Consider the following 21415-nt stretch of genomic DNA (forward strand, 5'->3'; position numbering starts at 1 on the left):
TCTGAAAACATAGGTGGTACGACCAATAAAAGGGTAGATGAAATCGAGTTTCTGGATGTAATAATTGCTTAAAATCTTTCTTGGAAAACTAACATTAGTATTAAAACAGAAATAGCCAAAGGAATTCTTATTTTACACAAGTTGAAGTGCTCCCCAAACCATAATGCGTTACATTTATTGTATAACTCTGATTGCTCCACATCTCCAATACTGTATAGAAATTTAAGATGAGTGCATGACCTTTGACCCCCGATTACTGTTGGTATGTTGCTGAAATAAAAAATTGTACATGTTATCTTTTCTGTAACCCTTGTTCTATCCTAGGCACTTTACCATTGGGAGTTGGGTCATGTAGACCCACTAGACAGTGCTCTGAACCTTTTTTCTTCAATGATTTGTGATCTTCACTGGTGTCCATGGATTACATGAAATCTTTCCACCTTTCTCCACCTTTGTCATGGTAGGGAGAACACCTCAATGGAAGCACAAGGGTTACAGAAAAAAAAACCTTGAGCTTTTTTTTTTTTGACAGACTGATGTAAAATACGATTTTTTTACCTTGATTTTTGCACGTTTTGCTCTTTTTCTGTCAAAACACTTTTTTGTTATTTACCAAAATCTGTTTTTTGTGTGTTTGACCCTCAGTATGGAATAAAAAAGCGCGAGGAGGCCGAGGCTGAGGCGGCCGCCGCCGCAGAGGAAACTGCAGCCGGAAGCTTAACTCGACCCAAGAAAGCAGTGCCAGCCGGCTGTGGAGATGAAGAGGAGGAAGAGGAGAGCATCATGGACACAGTGATGAAATACCTGCCAGGCCCACTACAAGACATGCTGAAGAAATAGGTTAGAAAGCCAATGCTAACATTCTAGCTCAGTTCAAGGGTCATATTTACAAAGTTGGATTCCCCTGGGTTTTTTTTTCACAAAATGATTTTTTTGGAAAATTTGGAGTCATTTAAAATTGACAATAATGTAGGAGAAAAAAAATAATTTGAGCCAACATCGTGAAGTATATCATTTAAAGCATGCTAGGCTGAAAGCAGTGTTAGCTTGATTGATGCTAGTGTTAGCCGTTTATACTTTAAAGCTAACAACAAGCAGAGGGCTAAAGTCAAGTGAAAAACAGTTTTGTGCTTCTTGTCTTGGAAGTTTGACATGATTTTTCTGTCCACTACAAATGGTGCACGGCTGTCTTGCAGCACCAAAATAAGAATTCCACATTCTAATAATTTGTAGATAAATAAGTAAATTAGCAAGCCTCCCAGGGGGAAGCGATCTAAAATATTACAAATAAAGAATATTCTTTGTCTCTGTTGCTTAAACAATAAAAAGTGGTAACTTGATAAGCCATATTTAAAAAAAGTACATTTAAACTGCTGTTATTTGTTCCACCATGTCTGAAATGTACACGTCTTTGCACACACTGTTCCACATTCTGGAGATGCTGGTCTCTCAGTCACACTTGTTCTACATTCATGTGATAAATGTCCAAATAGAAAAGTGTTTAAAAAGGTTTGTATTTCCCTTCTCTGTACCACTTTTTTATGTCTTGCATGCCATTAGTCCAGACAGTTTGTTGTGTGAAGATGTATTCCAGTTTATGTACTTTATCGAGCAAAAAAATTGAAGGCAATAACTCCTAAGTTTGTGTTTCCACTGTCCTGTTGGTAGAGTCTAACTGTTGATAACATAACTACTAGACAATATATGTGTATGTATTCAGGAACAAAGATGGTCATTTTGCAGGGTTTTCATTGTTTCGATGGAAAATAACTGCACAGCAGCTAAAATGTTAAGCTTTTAGCCATAAAACCTGACCGTGCAGTATGTATAATATTGGTGTGTGGAACTATGAGAACGGGCCGAACTCCAGAAAAAGTAGGGTTGGAATTCACTTCATAGAAAGATACTAGTAGTAGTAGAAACTACTTTTCCTTTAACATGCTTACAAACTGTAAAGTTATAAGTTCAGGTTGTCTACTGGTTTGTTTCAAGCAATAGTAAAAAAAATATCACATTTTTGGCCTAAATGAAGGTGATGCAGAACAGCAACAACAATAAAGGATGAATACATCTGTCTGTCCTTGAGAGTCAACTAAAATTAAACTTTGTTCACTAATCGAAGCTTTGTCGTTCCTTTATTTTTGGTCCAAGCATTTTGGATTTGGTAGTAAGATTTAAAACAACCATCTTTATTCCCTAAGACTTGTCATTAACCCTTGTGCTATGTTAGATGACCCCCCCCTTCCATTGAGGTGTTCTCCCTACCATGACAAAGGTGGATAAAGGTGGAAAGATTTCATGTAATCCATGGACACCAGTGAAGATCACAAATCATTGAAGAAAAAAGGTTCAAAACACTATCTAGTGGGTCTAGATGTCTTTTCTTACAGTCCTATTAATCATGAATGCATTTTTCTAATCATTATTTAACTTTAAAAAAATAATAAAAATGTGAAGAAAACCTTCAAAACACACTGCAGTACTTATTTTTGCCACAGTGTGTCACTGTGCTGCCACGTGAGACCATGATGTTCTCAAGTGTCTAAATCAAGTTTGGAATGAAGAACAAAAGGAAGCAATTATCAAGCTTTATTCACAAACAAATATGTAAACTAAAATGTTTTCTACTCAACAAAACCCAATAAATCCTTATGTCCAAAACTTCCACAACACAGGAGGAAAGGAGGCAAACATGAGTAAAGATGCACGGGACTGTCATGTCTGCCAGAAAATAGTAAAAACATCCCCCTGAAACATGCTTTCAGACTCACTTTTGTCAACAGAGAAATAAGTTTGGATCCTAACGCGGTTCAGTCAGAACCATCCTGTCTTTATTTGTCAATAAGAAACAGATTTTTCCTGCAGATTTGTTAACATGCAAAGAAAAATACAAAGTTGTTTAGTGGCTGTGCTGATGAAATGCTGATAATTCTGCATCATTTATGCAGCCAAAGGTGGAGAATATTTAACTACAGGAATGATTTGGGGTCAGTGGGTGAACCCGGTTGATATAGTGAGTCTCTGAGCTCCACGGTTCTGGAACTTTCTGCATCAACATTTCTCTATTTAAATGATTGGACTCTGCTGCAGAAAGACTTTTCCTCTTTAACCCTTGTGCTATCTTAGATGACCCCCCCCCACCCTTCCATTGAGGTGTTCTCCCTACCATGACAAAGGTGGATAAAGGTGGAAAGATTTCATGTAATTCATGGACACCAGTGAAGATCACAAATAATTGAAGGAAAAAGGTTCAGAGCACTGTCTAGTGGGTCTAGATGACCCAACTCCCAATGGTAAAGTGCCTAGGATAGCACAAGGGTTATGGCACTGAGTGGAGGATATTCTTCAAAAGAAACAGCCTGCAGAAGCTGTTCTACATTAAACTTTCAGATCTATTAAATAGAAATGCAAACAAACACAAATGAAGCCAAAATTCATTCAAAAATCTGTAAATTGTGACAAATAAATTGGATTTAGTGATTTCATCATTTCAATGCATAATCCAAGGGAATGTGTCTCTTTCCAGGTCTGTCTCAAAAAAATATGTTTTAGTAACCCTTGTTGAGTTGGGTCATCTAGACCCACTAGACAGTGCTCTGAACCTTTTTTCTTCAATGATTTGTGATCTTCACTGGTGTCCATGGATTACATGAAATCTTTCCACCTTTATCCACCTTTGTCATGGTAGGGGGAACACCTCAATGGAAGGGGGGTTCATCTAAGATAGCACAAAGGTTACAGAGAGAATCAGCAGCTGGTTTCAGCTGGCAGTGGTTTTCAGTCTCTAAAAATGCATTCAAACAGTTTTCAATGAATCTGCAAACCAGAGTTGTTATTAAAGAAAGATGCTGCTAAAAACAAAATGGTTATAGTTTGGATTTACAGCGTTTTTTGTTTCAGTCTTAACTTGATGAATAAAACATCAAAACATTGGAGCACAAAATAAAAGAGTCATGCATGCACTGATAGGATCAATCAGCTGATCAATCCATCCTACATCTAGCAAAACACAGAGAACAGGTCTGGAAGTAAAGAGAATGAAGCCGTCCCAGTGGGTTGACGGTGCAAAGCTGGGGTCAAACTTCAGGGGCGTCCTGCTTTTTATACATTCGTCCGGCACTTTGGGAAGATGGGTCCTCCTTCAAGCCGTCTCTGTCTTACTGCAGACGGAAAGAAGAAATCAAAATAACTGCAACGAGAACAGGAGATTACAAAAGAAAAAAAAAGCAGAAACTAGAGCAGCGTTTTGGAAAAGTAAAAGAAAAAGTCAAAAGAATTTTAAACATTCATAAACTTTGAAGGAAGACAGTTCAATCCAGAAAAGACAGAAAATGCCGGAAGAGCGGAGCTGGATCAAATGAATGTAAGCATCCTGGCAGGAAGTGACTTTTGTCTTTTACAAATCAACCAAATATGCAAACAAAAAGTGTTTTAAAAGGTTCATCCAGAACCTTTGAACTTTGTGATCTGCTCAGAACATAGGTCCAGCCTTAAGATTAGCAAGTCCAGAGGAAAGACGATAGAGGAGAAGAAAGATCCAGCAGACATCCGAAAAGAACAATGACACCTTCACAAACATCATGGGCTGCAGGCGGAGCAGGAAGCTGAAGCAAAAATTGAATTTTAGGTCATATTCAGTAAAGGTTGCTCAGAATACTGAGCTTAAATGCAGAAATAGAGAATTTTCAGATTTCAAAGTTCTGCTGTTTCATATTTCAGCTGTACTGAGTTCAATTCTGGAAGATCTTCCTTTATTGTCTATTATTTATCATCCAGAGAACTTTCCATTTCATAGTCAAATATCTTTCTTACAGACAGAACTTCCATTGAATAAACAGATGAAATGAAATCCAGAGGATCTGAAGAGCGCCCTCTTTCAGACAGATGAGACCAGAACACAAAGACAGAATCTGACAGGAGGAGATGTGGAAAGAAGCTTCTGTGTCTGACAAGAGGTGACAGCAGATGGAGGAAGAGCCGGAGAAGCAAAGCGGCGCGCTCACACGGTGCTGCTTTGGGCTTTACTTAGTCCTGGACTTGAACTTCTTCCCGAAGGCTCTCTCAAGTTCAGGGACGGATAAAGTGAGCGTGAAGGAGCCGTCTGACTCTGACCTGACGACCCGGGCTTCAAGATGAATAAGAGGAGAGGATAGAATTTAACACAAAAACACATTAGGAGCTGAAACCTGATCACTGCACAGATGATAGATTAAGACAAAGAATGATAAACATTCACAGTAAACTCAGACAGAGCTTAAATGGATCAGATTTACTTTTTAAACAGATCCCAATTCTTGAACAGTACATAGCTCAGAATTAGCTCCCAGGTTTGTGCTGGTGCACAAGAGCAGTCATCCTGTTTTTTCTCAGTGCTCTTTCCGTAGCACTGATGTCATCGCTATGGAAGGGGCTGTTTTCATTGGCTGAGTAACAAACGGATGACATCACAAGTTAAACTCACAATCACGATAAGAAGACCTCATCTAGTCCTCCTGACAGAATCAAATATTCCCACAAGCTCAGGTGGCAGACAGAAGGAACCACAGCTGAGAGTTGCTCTGGGTCAGCTGCACCTGAATGTCAGAACCTTCATCCAGAACCACATTAGTTCAGTTCAGACCAGTTCAACAGTTCAACGTCTGCAGATGGAGCCTGAACTGGGATTTATACACCTGAGTACGTCTGCTGAGGTGCCAGGTTAACATGTAAAGGTCATTATGTAAAGGTTAAGGGTTAGTTTCAGTTTCAGTTTAGTTTATTTCAAACACAAATGAAAAATCAACACAACACGGTGGTTTAAAAGAGACCTAAAACAATACAGTGTGCTTGAAAAGGAGTAGGTTGAAGAGAAATCTTGTCTGCTCCCAGCCCTTTTTACAAAGCCTGATGATGTGTGTATTTAATATATTGCTATTTACAGATAGGTACAAAACACTCACTGTACAATTCTGCATGCATTGTTTTGTTAACCCTTGTGCTATCCTAGGCACTTTAACATTGGGAGTTGGGTCATCTAGACCCACTAGACAGAGCTCTGAACCTATTTTCTTCAATGATTTGTGATCTTCACTGGTGTCCATGGATTACATGAACTCTTTCCACCTTTATCCACCTTTGTCATGGTAGGGAGAACACCTCAATGGAAGGGGGGGGGTCCACTAAGATAGCACAAGGGTTGATCATTTCTGGCCTCATAAAGTTCTATTAGTGACTTCTTGTAGTTTGTTTTGAATACATGTAGACTTTTGGTTTGTTTTAAACCTTTATCCAATCCATTCCATAAATCCACACTACAATTAGATAAACACATTTTCTTTTTTGTTGTTTGAATGCTCTGCTTTTTGAAGTTCAGTTGTTTTCTAAGATTGTAACTCCCGTCTCTGTCTTTGAACATTTGCTCTAAGTTTATTGGAAGTAAGTTGTATCTGGCTTTATACATGATGAGAGCTGTCTTCAGTTTTACTACATCCGATATTTTCAGTAAACCCGACTTTAAAAATAGAGTGTTTGTATGTGACCCATAGTCCACTCCATGAACGATTCCAACAGCTTTTTTTTTGTAAGACACATAAACACTGTAGGTTTGTTTTATAAGTATTTCCCCAAACTTCTGCACTGTACTGTAAATATGGTAGTATTATTTTGATTTGATTTGATTTGAAATGGTTTATTTCAAGCAATTAAGTACAAATAATACACAACAGCAATATAATCATCAGTTATACATTATTACAGTAACTAATCAAACTTAGGATAATTATACATATTAATAAATATTGCTTGAAAGGGAGTGGAAGGAAGCGAACTTATATAATCCCACCCTGTTATACTATAACCATTTTATTACATGATTTATCAATATCCGGTTCCCAGTTTTTATCAGACAGAATTAAAAATCATAAGATATCGATAAAGCACATGACAAAGATGAATTACTAAAGTATTACGTCAAAAATAACTATTTTAGAAATCAACATGGCAAATGCAGATCAGTCATCTGAAATAGTTCTCTTCGATGTTATGACTGCAGACATTAGATTCAGGTCCATATCTTTCTTCAGCTGATATCAGCGACGGTGAAAGTTGAGGTCAAGTTGTCTGCAGGTCAGAACTCTGCTGTTATTCAGGTTACCTCAGACATACAGAGAAAGTGAGGAATCCACGTGTCATATTTCTTGAAATTATTTGGCTCTTTGGTCTATTACTCCATGTTGTTTCAGACGACCGTGATTAAACACTTTTCAAAGTCTTTCATGGTGTTCACAACCAGAACCTTGGACCGGTCCTCTGGACCGAGCGGTTTGACGTAAATCCTGCAGCCTTTAACCCAAGTGTTCTCAATCTGCTTAGAAGCCGTGAGATGCTGAGATTTCAGCATTCCTTCTGGTCAGATGGTCGTTCAGATAAGCAGCCGAACCTTTCAGGTGTTTCCTTTGGTTCATCAAAGCTAGCTTGTGTTTGTGATTCACAAACCTGATGAGGATTGCTGGTTTATCCGTCTCCTTTCTCCTGGGGAGCAGGTGGCAGGTCTCGATGGTATTGAGATCCAGGGAAATCCCTTTAGATGTGAGAAATGAATGTATTTGGTGCTCCAAAGACTCTGCACCGATCTCCGTATTAGCACTGCTAGCTACGCTAACGCTAGCATTAGCAGTGCCTGCTCCTGCATTCAGTTTCGCTTGAGGCTTGATGATCGGTACTCCAGTGAGAATGACATTATTCATCCTTACTTGCTGATCCACATCGTCCAGTCTTTTCTCCAGAATCTCGACCCGGTTTTCTCGCTGCTCGTTTTGAGCCCGAAATCTTCGGAACTCTTCCATCATTTACCAAAGTGGCGTTAGCTTAGCCGACACTTGTTCCATAAAACTTTTCAGCGTTTCTTGAATAATGTCAAGAGTCTTTTTGAGGTCTTCGTATTCCTGGGGTTTCTTCGGGGGCATGGTCAGCTCTCTTTTTTGGGGAAAATCAACCTTTTAAGTAATTCGAAGATAGTTGTATTCGCAGAGAGGCACGCCACGCTCCCTGCCCGTTACCCGGAACCGGAAAACCAATTATGGATGAATATATCAGTAAACATGCTTTGTGAGTGAGAGTATGGCGCGTTTTTCCCAACACTGCTATGCTTTTAGCAATTTTAGCTCTGACCTGCTTTATCTGTGGTTTCCAGTTTATTTTGTCGTCCAGAATTACTCCAAGGAACTTGATTTCAGACACTCTTTCCAGAACGTGATTATCAATGGCAATTTTTATTTTTAAATCTGCAGGAATGTGGCGATTTCCGAAAATCATGGATTTAGTTTTGTTAACACAGAGTGACAGTTTATTTTTGTCAAACCATTGTTTTAGTTTCCCTAATTCTGTATTTACTACTTTTACATTTTCCCTGAGGTTCTCCCCTGTACAGACTATACTTGTGTCGTCTGCATATAAAAAGTATTTGAGTGTATTTGATACCAAGTTTATGTCATTAATGTATAGGATGAACAGTATGGGACCTAATATTGATTGACCCTTGTGGAACTCCACAGCTTAAATTTAGCAGGGATGATTTACAGTCATCCAGTTAGACAAACTTCTGCCTGTTATTAATGTAACTGTTTAACCATTTAATGCTGGTCCGCGTATTTCAGATCTTTCAAGTTTGTTTACTAAAATTTTATGTTTCAGATCGATGAACACTCCTACTGTGAACTCTTTATTGTCTCTGCTATTTATCATTTCTTCTGTTAATTGCGGAATCGCCATGGATGTTGATCTGTTTTTTCTGAAACCATATTGGTCGTCGGATATTAGTTTGTGTTTTTCTACACAATTTTCCAGCCTTGTGATCAACACTTTTTTGAGTATTTTTGAGAATTTGCAGAGTAAAGATACTGGTCTGTTATTTTTTAGTTGGTGTTTGTCCCCTGATTTGTGTTGTGGGATCACTTTGGCTATTTTTATTTTTTGTGGAAATGTTCCTGTTTGAAAGAATACATTGATAACTATAGGTTAGCGGGTCAACAATGGAATCTATGACCGTTTTTTATCACCATCATATTAATTCCGTTACAGTCTGTAGATGTTTTGTTTTTGAATTCGTTGACGCTTTTAAGAACTTCTTTTGCTTCCACAGGTCTTAAATAGATCGAGTTAAGATTTATTTTTTTGCAGTGATTGAGTGTTTCTTTTTCTGATATTTTTGAAAAGTTTATTTCGTCGGCTAGCTTTGGCCCCTTTTGTTTGTTTTTTTTTTACAAAATATTCATTAAACTCCTTTGTCATGTCCTGAATATCATTGCACATCTCATTTTTACCAACTAGAGAATCTGGGTAATTTGTTTTCTCTTTGTGTTTTGTTCTTTCCACATTTCTTTAGTGTTTGATTTATTTTTTGTAATATTTCTGTGTAATAGTCTTTTTTGCATGTTCTCATGATACTGGTTAGTTTGTTTTTATATTTTTTGTATCGCTGTTCCGCTTCAATAGTTCTGTTTTTTAAGAATTGTTTGTATAAACTGTTCATTTTTCTGCATGCGTTACTCAGACCGGTTGTCATCCATGGGTTTTTATTATGTTGTTTTCTATTACAGGATTTTGTAATTGGGCAGTTTTTGTCGTATATGGATGTAAACTCCTGTATAAATATGTCATAAGCTGCGTTGACATCATTGCTTTCAGACAGAGTTTTCCAGGTTTGTGCTTGTAGTTCTGATTTAAATGCATTTATTGATTCCTCTGTTAGTTTTCTTCGAGAAACTATTTGCTGTTTCTCTTTTATTTCTCTGCAGTGCATTCATAGTTAGCAAATACAGGGAGGTGGTCACTGATGTCTGTCATTAGTAGTCCGCTCTTTATTCTGTTTTCTATGCAGTTTGTGAAAATATTTTCTATCAAGGTTCCGCTTTTTCTTGTTATTCTGCTGGGTTTGTTGATTAGTGGTAAAGGCTTAAACTGTACATTGTATGCGTGACATCTTCTGTCTTGGTGTGATTGTTTGGGATCAACAAATCTATGTTAAAATCGCCATAAAGAAACATGACCCTTTTGGAAATATTAGCAAACATGTTTTCAATAGCACTAGTGAAGGTTTCCATGTCAGATGCAGGGGCTCGATACACGCAGCTGACTATGATGTTACTCTGTCTCTCCATCCTAATCTCTACTGATATATATTCCATGACATCATCAATACAGCCCGACATTGTCTCCACAACTTTGTGTTTAAGTCTGTTGTGTATGTAAAGAGACTGTTATTATGTAAAGGTTACCATGTTCTTCTTTCTCTTTCGGCTTTTCCCATCAGGGGTCGCCACAGCGAATCATCCTTTTCCACCTCACTCTATCATGGACATCTTCTTTTTTTTTTTTTTGAACACTTTATTTAAAGATTTTCAATTTTTTATAGAAACACACATACATATAAAAAACAGCTTTAAAACTGTACAGTCGTAGAAGATTAAATAAGTAAGAACTAAGTATATACATATATACGTACATATACAGGCCTATAAAATTGAGAGTAACATAAAACCTGCCAACCAGTGGCATGTGAAACACAGCTTACTTATAGATTCCCTTAGTCAAATTTTTATAAAACAGACAACACCGACAGAAACCCAAATAGGAGACAACTAAAATAGACCAAACATACTCTTATAGGGTAATAAACAACAACAAAACAGAACAAAAAACAAAAAAAAAAAAAAAAACACATTTATATACACATACACTGCAGCTCCCTCTTAAAACCGCTGATATATTCTTTAAAACCCCTTACCTCATGTAAATGGCAGACCCTCAACATATGTTATGAAAGGTGCCCACATTTTATAATATTTGCCTGTTGAGCCCTGTATGTTATACCTGAGGTATTCCATTTGTAAACACATCATGGCTTCTCTCACCCATTGGACAAAGGAAGGGGGCCGTTCATCCTTCCACTTCACTAGAATTAGTCTACGTGCCAGGAGAGATAGAAAAGCTATTGCGTTCGTTTGATATGAGTTTAGTCCCTCTGTGTTCGGGAGAGCACCAAACACTGTTGTGAATGGATTGGGATCAATTTTCCTCCCACACAAATGTGAAAATGTTTTAAAAACAGAGTCCCATAGCCTATCTAAGGCAGTGCATGACCAGAACATGTGACTCAACGTAGCCGGTGAATGGTTACATCTTGGGCATCGATCGTCACTGCTGTTGTATATCCTTGCCAGCTTAGCCTTCGTTAAGTATGAGCGATGAAAAACTTTGAATTGTGTCAAACTGTGTCTAATGCAGATAGATGTTGAATGTATGAGGGTAATACTTATGTTCCAGATTTCCTCTGGAATCTCAGAATTCAGGTCTAGCTCCCAGGAGTGTTTCAACTGACTTAGTGATGTGGGGTCAATGTGATGTAGTTGATTATATATTTGCGAGATCTGACCTCTGGTGGTGGGTTGAGACTGCAAGCAATTTTCGAGAGTACCGGGGAGTGGTTGTATTGGATAAGTGGTGAAGTGTTTCCCTGCAAAACTACGGACCTGTAGCTATCTAAAAAAATGAGACTTGGGGATATCAAAATTTTTACAGATGCTTTCAAAAGACATAAATGAACCATCAACAAATAAATCAGTAAAAAAAACTATTCCTTTTCTCTGCCATGTTTTAAAACCAAAATCATTTAGGGCAGGTGGGAAAAATGGATTGGAGGAGATTGGTGAGTAAATGAGAGTCCGCTGAAACCCAAAGTGGCGACAACATTGGAACCAGATCTTAAGGGTGTTTATAATCACTGGGTTTCTGAAGCTCATTTTTTTAGTGATTGGCAACGAGGCACACATAAATGACACTGGTGACGCAGGGAGATCAGAGGTGAGTTCCATAGTGGACCAGAGGGGTCCTCTGTTTTCTTTAAAAGTGCGGAGCCAAATTGAAAGTTTTACAATATTTGCTGACCAGTAATAATATTTAAAATTTGGCAAGCCAAAACCACCTTCAGATTTAGAACGTTGCAATTTGGACCTACGTATTCTTGGGCATTTTTTATTCCATATACATGAAGATATGAGTCCATCTAACTTTGTAAAGAATACCTTAGGTAGAAAAAGGGGAATCATCTGGAAAAAATACATAAATTTAGGCAGAACTGCCATTTTGATCGTGTTAATTCGCCCCGCTAAAGAAACTGGTAAAGCTGACCATCTGGCCAGATCTGCCTTTGTTTTCTCCAAAAGTGAGGAAAAGTTGTATCTAAAAAGAGTATTATAATTATTTGTAATTTTAATTCCAAGATAAGCAAATGATTTTTTTTCTACTGTAAGTGGAAATTTTGAATAATCCCAGTCTCTTGCCAGTTGGTTAATGGGAAAAAGGATACTTTTTCCTAAATTCAGTTTGTACCCTGATAAAGATCCAAAGGAGCTAAGTAGTTCTAACATCCTCGGAATAGACTCCTCTGGGTTTGCGATGTATAAAAGTAAGTCGTCAGCATACAATGAAGTTTTATGTACCTCCCCACCCCGACTGATCCCAGTAATTCCCTTGTCTGTTCGTAGGGCTATTGCCAGCGGCTCTATTGCAAAATCAAAAAGTAGTGGGCTCAACGGGCATCCCTGACGGGTGCCTCTATGCAAGGCAAAATATTCGGAGACGGTACTATTGGTGCGAACAGATGAGAGGGGCATTGAATACAACGTTTTAATCCAGGATATGAACCCTGAGCCAAAGCCAAACTTGCGCAGTACAGCCAGCAGATATCTCCACTCCACGCAGTCGAAGGCCTTCTCAGCATCGAGTGAGACAATTAGTTCTGGAACATCAACAGAGTGGTCGGAATATAAAATATTAAACAAACGCCTGGTGTTAAAATATGACTGGCGGCCAGCCATAAAACCTGTCTGGTCTTCGTGAATAACACTGGGGGCTATTTTCTCCAGGCGAAGCGCTAGGACTTTAGTTAAAATCTTGTAGTCCACATTAAGTAGACTAATTGGTCGATATGATTCGCACTTCTGGGGGTCCCTGCCTTTTTTTAAGATTACTGAAATCGTGGCTTGGGATAATGTTTGAGGCAGTTTAGAAGTTGCATGGATTTCTGCAAACACCATGCAGAGTAGAGGGGCAAGTTTGTTAGCAAAGACCTTGTAAAAGTCTGATGGAAATCCATCAGGACCTGGAGCTTTGCCATTCTGTAATGAACCAATTGCCATCAATATTTCAGCCACAGAAATATGTCTCTCAAGTGTCTGTTGTTGATCTGATTCCATCGAAGGAATATTTAGTTTTTCCAAAGAAGCTTCAATTTCATCGGAATTACATGTACTTTGACTGGCATAGAGATTTTGATAATAGTTCTTGAAAGCTGTATTAATTTGTTTGGGATCTGTCACTACTTGAGTTGAGTCTGTTTTGATCTCTGTTATTGAATGATTAGAAATTGATTGTCGCAGCTGGTGTGAGAGCAATCTGCTTGCTTTTTCCCCATGCTCATATACCTTTTGCCTTGTTCTGAGCAGTAACTTCTCTGTTGCTTTAATTGATAATGTTTCAAATTCAGATTGCAGCAAAAGCTTTTGTTTGTATAAATCAGGTGTTGGGTTGCTGGCATACTGCACGTCTAGATTTGCTATGAGTTCGGTTAATTCCCTAAATCTCTCACCACACTTTTTGTTCTTCTGAGCTGTAAAAGAGATTATTTGCCCGCGTAAATATGCTTTAAGAGACTCCCATATTAGAGTTTTAGAAACATCAGGTGTGTCGTTTATTTCCAAAAAAAGATCAATGTGTGAGGAAATATATTTACAAAATTCTTCATCTGATAACAAGGTTGAGTCAAGTCTCCACACCCGTTGTTGCGGGGCATGAGCCGTGGGAAATGAAAGGTCCAATTGCACAGGAGCATGGTCCGAAATAACAATAGCATGGTATTTACAATTAATGATCCGAGAAGTAAAACTATTATCTACCAAAAAGTAATCGATCCTTGAGTATGAATGATGTACCGGAGAAAAGAAAGAGTAATGTTTTGCTGATGGCTCAGTAATACGCAGCGGGTCAGAGACACCATAATTTTGAATGAATGTGTTGAGAACAGAAACTGATTTAGGTGTCGCTGCTGACTGACGTGTGCTTGATCTGTCAAGAATCGGATCAAGAACTAAGTTTAGATCCCCACCCATGATGAGGTGATGAGTGTCTAGACCCGTTAACTTTGCAATCAAGCTTGTGAAAAATTGTGGGTTATCCCAATTAGGGGCATAGACATTAACCAAAAGAACTGGGGTGTTATACAATTTACAAGCAACAAGAACAAAACGACCATTAGCATCCTGAATCACATTTGTACAGACAAAGGAAAGGTTTTTTTTAATAAGTATGGCAACCCCTCTTGCCTTTGTGTCAAAAGCAGAGTGGTATGTCTGTGAAAAAGAGCTATGAGATAGCTTATGAGCATCAGCGGCACGCAGATGTGTTTCCTGGAGAAAGACTATATCTGTTTGGAAATTCAGCAAATGTGTAAAGACTCTCCTCCGTTTGACCAGATTATTAAGACCCTTAACGTTCCATGTAAGAAATGTCACTGAGTTGGGCCCCACTGTTTGTCTTAGATTAATACGGGCAGCCATGTCTACTTAGGTTTCATCTTCTCATAAGGGTGCACACCCACACAAGGATGAGGTATATATATTTGGAGCTGCAACAAGAAAACAAAAACAAAAAAACAAACAAAGAAAAAAAAAACAATAACAACCTACAAACCAAAAAAAATAACACAGAGACTAAACACATTAAACCCGAATCTCCCCCCTCCCCCCCAATGAGCTGGTGTACCATGTAAACCTGTCCAACCACTATACTCACCAACCACAATGCTCATAACAGAAAATACCTAGGATACAAAATATTCCCATCTAACAGAATCTAAACTAAAATGTAACAAACCTCCCTCTCCAGAACACTCTCCTTCATTTGTCTCAGTCTTCCTGCTAGTTGTTGTGCACCAGATATTTCTGGGTGTAGTCTTTGGCTGCAGCAGGGTCCAGGAATATTTTCTCACCCAAGCTTGAAGAAATTCTCAGCCTCGCAGGGTACAGCATCCCATATTTCACGCCCTGGCATCCTCGCAGCAGCTCTTTAACCTCTTTAAAGGCTCCTCTTCTCTTTGCCACTGTGGCTGGGAGATCGGGAAAAATAAGGATCTTGTTGCCATCATACTCCAAAGACTCTTTCCTAGCTGCTCTGCGAAGCACATCCAGCTTTTCTTGATAATAGTGAAACTTCACTATAAGTGGCCGGGGTTGCTTTCCTTTGGCCGGGGTGGACTGCAGTCCGCGGTGCGCTCTATCCAGCGTGGGGGCCGAATCCATGCCCAAAACATCCTGAAGTAGCTTAGCCACCGAGTCAACAGGCCGCGTGCCAACTTCAAACTGCTCCTTTACCCCGAGAATGCGAATATTGCAGCGGCGTTGCCTTCCCTCCAGGTCCTCTGTCTTCTCCGTCAGGGTTGTCACAGTAGCTTTTAAGCGGCACATTTCTTCTTCCATGTTCACCACTCTGTCGGAGTAGTTGTTTGTAGCATTCTCCAAGCTAGCTATCTGGGCCCGATTGTCAGCAATGCTAGCCTCCAGTGGACTTAGCTTAGCACTGAATTCGCTTCTCAGACCTTCAAGTTGATCTTTGAAATCCCGTCGGAGCGACTCCATATTTTCGTTCAGCATTTGGCATTTAGATTCAATTTTCGTGTCCAGCGAAGCAATCTTAGCCAGTACTGTTTTCTCCGAGTTCGTGATAGCATCCATTAGCTTAGCCATATCCATTGACCCGGGGCTGCTCTCGGTAGCTTTGGCAGTCTCTGACTTTTTGGTATTTCTTGATCCAGACATCACAAATGAACGTCTTCAGTTCGGTCTAAGAGAGCGTTTCTGGAGATGGTGGATCGGTTCAGGACGTTAGATGTTTATTATTTAACCGAAAAATCGGGTATTTCTGCGGAGCCACAAGGCTAAACGTCTTCACATGTCGTTGCTCAAACCACCTCCATCATGGACATCTTCTACCCTAACATTAGCCAACCTCATGTCCTCTGTTAAGACATCCATATATCTCCTCTTTGGCCGTCCTCTTGCCCTCCTGCCAGGCAGCTCCATCTCCAACATCCTTCTACCAATATATCCACTATCCCTCCTCTGAACATGTCCAAACCATCTCAGTCTGGCTTCTCTGACTTTGTCGCTAACACAGGCAACATGAGCCGTCCCTCTGATGTACTCGTTCCTTATCCTGTCTAACCTGGTCACTCCTAAGGAGAACCTCAACATCTTCATCTCTGCTACCTCCATCTCAGCCTCTTGTCTCTGTCTCACTGCTACCGTCTCTAACCCATAGAGCAGAGCTGGTCTCACCACTGTCTTGTACACCTTTCCTTTGAGTCTTGCTGACACTCTTCTGTCACACAACACTCCTGACACTTTCCTCCACCCGCTCCAACCTGCCTGCACTCGCCTCTTCACCTCTTTTCCACACTCCCCATCACACTGAACTGTTGACCCCAAGTACTTAAACTCCTGCACCTTCTTCACCTCAGTCCCCTGTAACCTAACGCTTCTACCTTGATCCCTCTCGTTCAGACACATGTATTCTGTCTTACTACGACTGACCTTCATACCTCTTCTTTCCAGAGCAAACCTCCACCTCTCTAGCTGTTCCTCCACCTGCTCTCTACTCTCACTGCAAATTACAATGTCATCCGCAAACATCATTGTCCAGGGAGATTCCTGTCTTACCTCGTCTGTCAGCCTGTCCATCAGCATAGCAAACAAAAAAGGACTCAAAGCTGATCCTTGGTGTAGTCCCACCTCCACCTTGAACTCCTCTGTCTGACCTACAGCACATCTCACCACCGTCATACTTCTCTCATACATGTCCTAAACTACTCTGACATACTTCTCTGCCACTCCAGACGACCTCATACAGTACCACAGCTCCTCCCTCGGCACCCTGTCATACGCCTTCTCTAAATCTACGAACACACAATGCAGCTCCTTCTGACCTTCTCTGTACTTTTCCATCAACATTCTCAAAGCAAAAATGGCATCAGTGGTGCTCTTACGGGGCATGAAACCATACTGCTGCTCACAAATCTCCACCTTCTTCCTAAGCCTGGCTTCCACTACTCTTTCCCACAGCTTCATTGTGTGGCTCATCAACTTTATTCCTCTATAGTTGCTGCAGTTCTGCATGTCACCCTTGTTTTTAAAGATCGGGACCAGAACGCTTCTCCTCCATTCCTCAGGCATCTTCTCACTCTCTAGAATCCTATTGAACAACCTCGTTAGAAATTCCACTGCTGTCTCTCCTAGGCACTTCCATACCTCCACAGGTACGTCATCAGGACCAACGGCCTTTCCGCTCTTCATCCTTTTCAGAGCCTTCCTCACCTCATCCTTTCCAATCTCTGCTACTTCCTGCTCCACAACAACCACATCTTCCTCCCTTCTTTCCCTGTCATTTTCCTCGTTCATCAGCTCCTCAAAATACTCCTTCCATCTTTTCTGTACACTCTCTTGGGTTGTTAGCACCTTTCCATCTCTGTCCTTAATCACCCTTATCTGTTGCACGTCCTTCCCATCTCTGTCTCTCTGTCTGGCTAGCCTGTACAAGTCCTTCTCTCCTTCCTTTGTGCCTAACCTGTCATAAAGCTCATCGTAAGCTTTCTGTTTGGCCTTTGCCACCTCTCTCTTCACTCTACGCTGCGCTTCCTTGTACTCCTGTCTACCTTCCTCAGTCCTTTCTACATCCCACTTCCTTTTAGCCAACCTCTTCCTCTGGACGCATTCCTGTACTTCCTCATTCCACCACCAAGTCTCTTTACCGTCTTTCCTCTTTCCAGATGACACACCTAGCACCTTCCTACCTGTTTCCCTGATAATCTCTGCTGTAGTTTCCCAGTCCTCTGGAAGCTCATCCTGACCACCCAGGACCTGCCTCAACTTCTGCCTAAATTCCTCACAAGTTTCTTCATTCTGTAGCTTCCACCACTTGGTCTTCTTTTCTGTTTTCCCTATCTTCTTCTTCCTGACCTCCAGAGTCATCTTACACACCACCATGCGGTGCTGTCTGGCTACACTCTCTCTTACCACCACTTTGCAGTCATTAACCTCTCTCAAATGACCTCGTCTACATAGGATGTAGTCCACCTGAGTACTCCTACCTCCACTTCTGTATGTCACTCTATGTTCCTCTCTCTTCTGGAAGTAAGTGTTGACTACAGCCATTTCCATCCTCTTCGCAAAGTCCACCACCATCTGTCCCTCCAGATTCCTTTCCTTCACACCAAACCTGCCCATCACCTCCTCATCACCTCTATTGCCCTCACCAACATGCCCATTAAAGTCTGCTCCAATAACAACTCTCTCTCCTCTGGGAAAACTTTCTATGACCTCATCCAACTCACTCCAGAATCTCTCCTTCACTTCTAACTCACAGCCAACCTGTGGCGCATACCCACTGACTACATTCACCATCACCCCTTCAATTTCTAACTTTAGGCTCATCATCCTGTCTGAGACTCTTTTCACCTCTAGAACACTGTTTACAAACTCCCCCTTCAGAATCACTCCTACCCCGTTTCTCTTCCTATCAGCACCATGATAGAACAGTTTGTATCCTCCTCCAATACTACGTGCCTTGCTGCCCTTCCACCTTGTCTCCTGCACACACAGTACATCTACCTTCCTTCTCTCCATCATGTCTGCCAGCTCTCTGCCTTTCCCTGTCATTGTGCCAACGTTAAGAGTCCCTATTCTCAAACCTATGTTCCTGCCTTTTCCCTTCTCTCTCTGGCAACGGACCCTTCTGCCTCCCCTCTTTCTTCCACCAACAGTAGTCAAATTTCCACCGACACCCTGTAGGTTAACAGCATCGGTGGCGGTCGTTGTTAACCCGGGCCTCGACCGATCCGGTATGTCTAAAGTGTTGTGGATGATTCGCATGGTTATTTTGGCAATTTTTACGCCGGATGCCCTTCCTGACGCAACCCTCTCTATTTATCCGGGCTTGGGACCGGCACAGAAGTTACTGGCTTGCAACCCCTGTGGCTAGATTATGTAAAGGTTACCATGTAAAGGTGATCATGTACAGATTAACATGTAAAGGTTAACATGTTCAGGTTAACAGGTAAAGGTTGACATGTAAAGGTTATTATGTAAAGGTTATTATGTCAAGGTTAACAGGTAATGGTTAACATGTTCCGGTTTAACATGTAAAGGTTAACATTTAAAGGTTATTATGTCAAGGTTAACAGGTAATGGTTAACATGTTTCATTTCTATTGCATGACTGAAAGCAGAGTCCAACCCGTCCACATCGACCCATCCCCCTTCCAGCAAACCAAAACAGAAACTGCATCACAAACATAGGAGAGCTTTGACATGTGCGTAGAGACCCACCCAGGTCGTTGTTGTTCATCATGGCGTTAGAGCCGCGCAGTCGTGGGCCCTGTTGCGTGAAGTGGTATCCAAACTTCAACAGTGTGGTGTTCTTCTCCAGCATGCTAGCTATCTCCATCTCCACCTTGTTTCCCAGAGGCTGGCTCTAGAGTTCAGCAAACATTTCCATGTGATGGAGATGGAGAAAGAGTGTTGTGAAAGAGTTAAAGAAGAAAAGAATAACCCAACTTTAACCATAGTTTAGTCCAGACTGAAGCAGCAGCTGCTGTGTCCACAGATACCTGATTGTCGATTTTCAGCTCCTGCAGGGTGGTGTTCTTCTGAAGAGACTCAATCAGAGACAGCACTCCTGCTCCTGTTATGAAGTTGGACTCAACATTCAGACTCTTCAGGGTCGTGTTCACCTTCAGCATCTCTGCTAGGGCCTAAGGTAACACGCCACACATGGTTTTAAAAAAATCATCTGTCAGTGACCTTTAAAGATGAATTCAAACCAAACACTCACAAATGCTACTGGGTCGTTACTCCTGGTACCGACGATGCTCAACCTCTCAACCACAGAGTTCTTCATCAGAGCTTCAGCATAAGCCTTCAGAGTTGGAACAGGAATATTCTGAAGGAAAATTCACAGAACAAAAACAGGAACCTTTGAATTTCTAAAAAAGGTCTCTAATCGATGTTTCAGTTTGGCTTCAGGAGCTTCACACAGAAAATGGCTTTATTTTCCACAAAACCTTTTGTTCTGTGACCGAAAATGTTGTTAAGTCAAATGAAACAAACAACAATTCTAAAACTTTCAAACTGTGGTGCAATAAATACAATATTTTGTTTTCATGACTTTGGTGATTTTTCGCTAGTTATTTTTGACAATCTAAGGTCAAATTCTGACCTCCATCCATGTGGAAGTTTTTCCATTCCATCAGAATCAGAATTTTTAAACATTTGAACTTTATTTCTGAATTCTTTTTCAACCCTTGATTTTCAAATAGCAACATTTTATCCCCGAAAATATTATTTAATATCATAAATATTTTTATTTTTAAGACTCAACATTTCGATGGCCCAGAAATTCAATGTAAAAACACTAGATGGAGAAAACATTGCTTCTACTGTCTCACTAGAATAACTAATCAATCTTAGAACACATCAATATCCAGCCAATCAAATCATGACATGTTCATTCATTTTTCAACTTAAAATACAAAACAAATCATTTTTGGATTTTCCCATTTAAACCAATTGAAACTCAAGCAAACGGATAATGGTTAGGGTTAGGGTTAGCGTAACCATCAGGAAGTAGTTTGTTGCAGCTGCAGGTGAAGAGTAAAAGAAAAGAACAAAGCAGCTGAAGGCCTCTTGTGTTGGACAAATTTTACTGTCACAACAGGAGTTATGAATCTTCTGACAAACCAGGTCTTTTTTTAATAAGCCCCTTTTATAATTTAGACTAAACTTTATTTATACAAACAGCAAAATGTTATGACTGTAGGACAGGTGACTCCTGGTGCCACAGGGTGGCAGCACTGGCGATATGAACCCTTGTGCTCCTATGAATGGGCCAGACGGGACACCGTAGGTCGGTGGGGGTTTTGCTGCGTTAGCGCCATTTTGTCTTCAGTTTCCCTTTGCATGTTCTGAAGGTAAGATGGGCTGTATGGCTCCACAAACTGGTAATTTGTAATCTTGTTTCATGACTGTTCATTAAACTGTTTTAAACTTTTATGTTGAAAAAATAAGTATGAGGCACTTGCACTTAGTTTGGTTTAAATAAAGTTTTGATACGAAGCAGCTGTTAGCTAGTTGTCAGGGGGAGGAGTCCGTGAGCAGGCTGCACGTGACGGCGATGCAGGCAGACATGATTTAATTCCATGGGATGTAGACGCTAAAATATATATTTTTGTATGATGTCGCTGTAATTATCATTTTGTATTAATCTTTAGTAATTTTATTAATTTATGGTTTTATTCTGATTTATGTTTCTTTTGTTTTAAATTGACAATTTGC

At 40.2% G+C, this 21415-nt stretch overlaps 2 protein-coding genes across 4 annotated transcripts in view; one reads left to right on the forward strand and one right to left on the reverse strand.

Annotated features, from left to right (window-relative positions):
• LOC110013827 (complexin-1) overlaps positions 1-2121 on the forward strand; it is a 65787-nt gene extending 63666 nt beyond the window's left edge. Inside the window, exon 4 of the mRNA XM_023952912.1 lies at positions 646-2121. Within this exon, the coding sequence (XP_023808680.1) occupies positions 646-840 (195 nt within the window). The 3' untranslated portion in view covers positions 841-2121. The remainder of the gene's footprint in view (positions 1-645) is intronic.
• Positions 2122-3674: 1553 nt separating this feature from the next.
• Positions 3675-21415, reverse strand: part of tmod1 (tropomodulin 1) — a 113535-nt gene continuing 95794 nt past the window's right edge. The window contains exons 8-12 of one of the 3 annotated variants that reach the window (XM_023952021.1): positions 19917-20024; positions 19693-19836; positions 19412-19556; positions 5026-5125; positions 3675-4160 (exon numbers count right to left, since the gene is read on the reverse strand). In XM_023952021.1, coding sequence (XP_023807789.1) covers positions 4142-4160; positions 5026-5125; positions 19412-19556; positions 19693-19836; positions 19917-20024 — 516 coding nt within the window. In that variant the 3' untranslated portion in view covers positions 3675-4141. Of the gene's footprint in view, positions 4161-5003; positions 5126-19411; positions 19557-19692; positions 19837-19916; positions 20025-21415 lie in introns of all 3 variants that reach the window. The other 2 variants (XM_023952050.1, XM_023952078.1) reach the window with 2 other exon arrangements.

Source organism: Oryzias latipes, chromosome 1 (genome assembly GCF_002234675.1).
Source record: "Oryzias latipes chromosome 1, ASM223467v1".
Lineage (NCBI taxonomy): Eukaryota > Metazoa > Chordata > Actinopteri > Beloniformes > Adrianichthyidae > Oryzias > Oryzias latipes.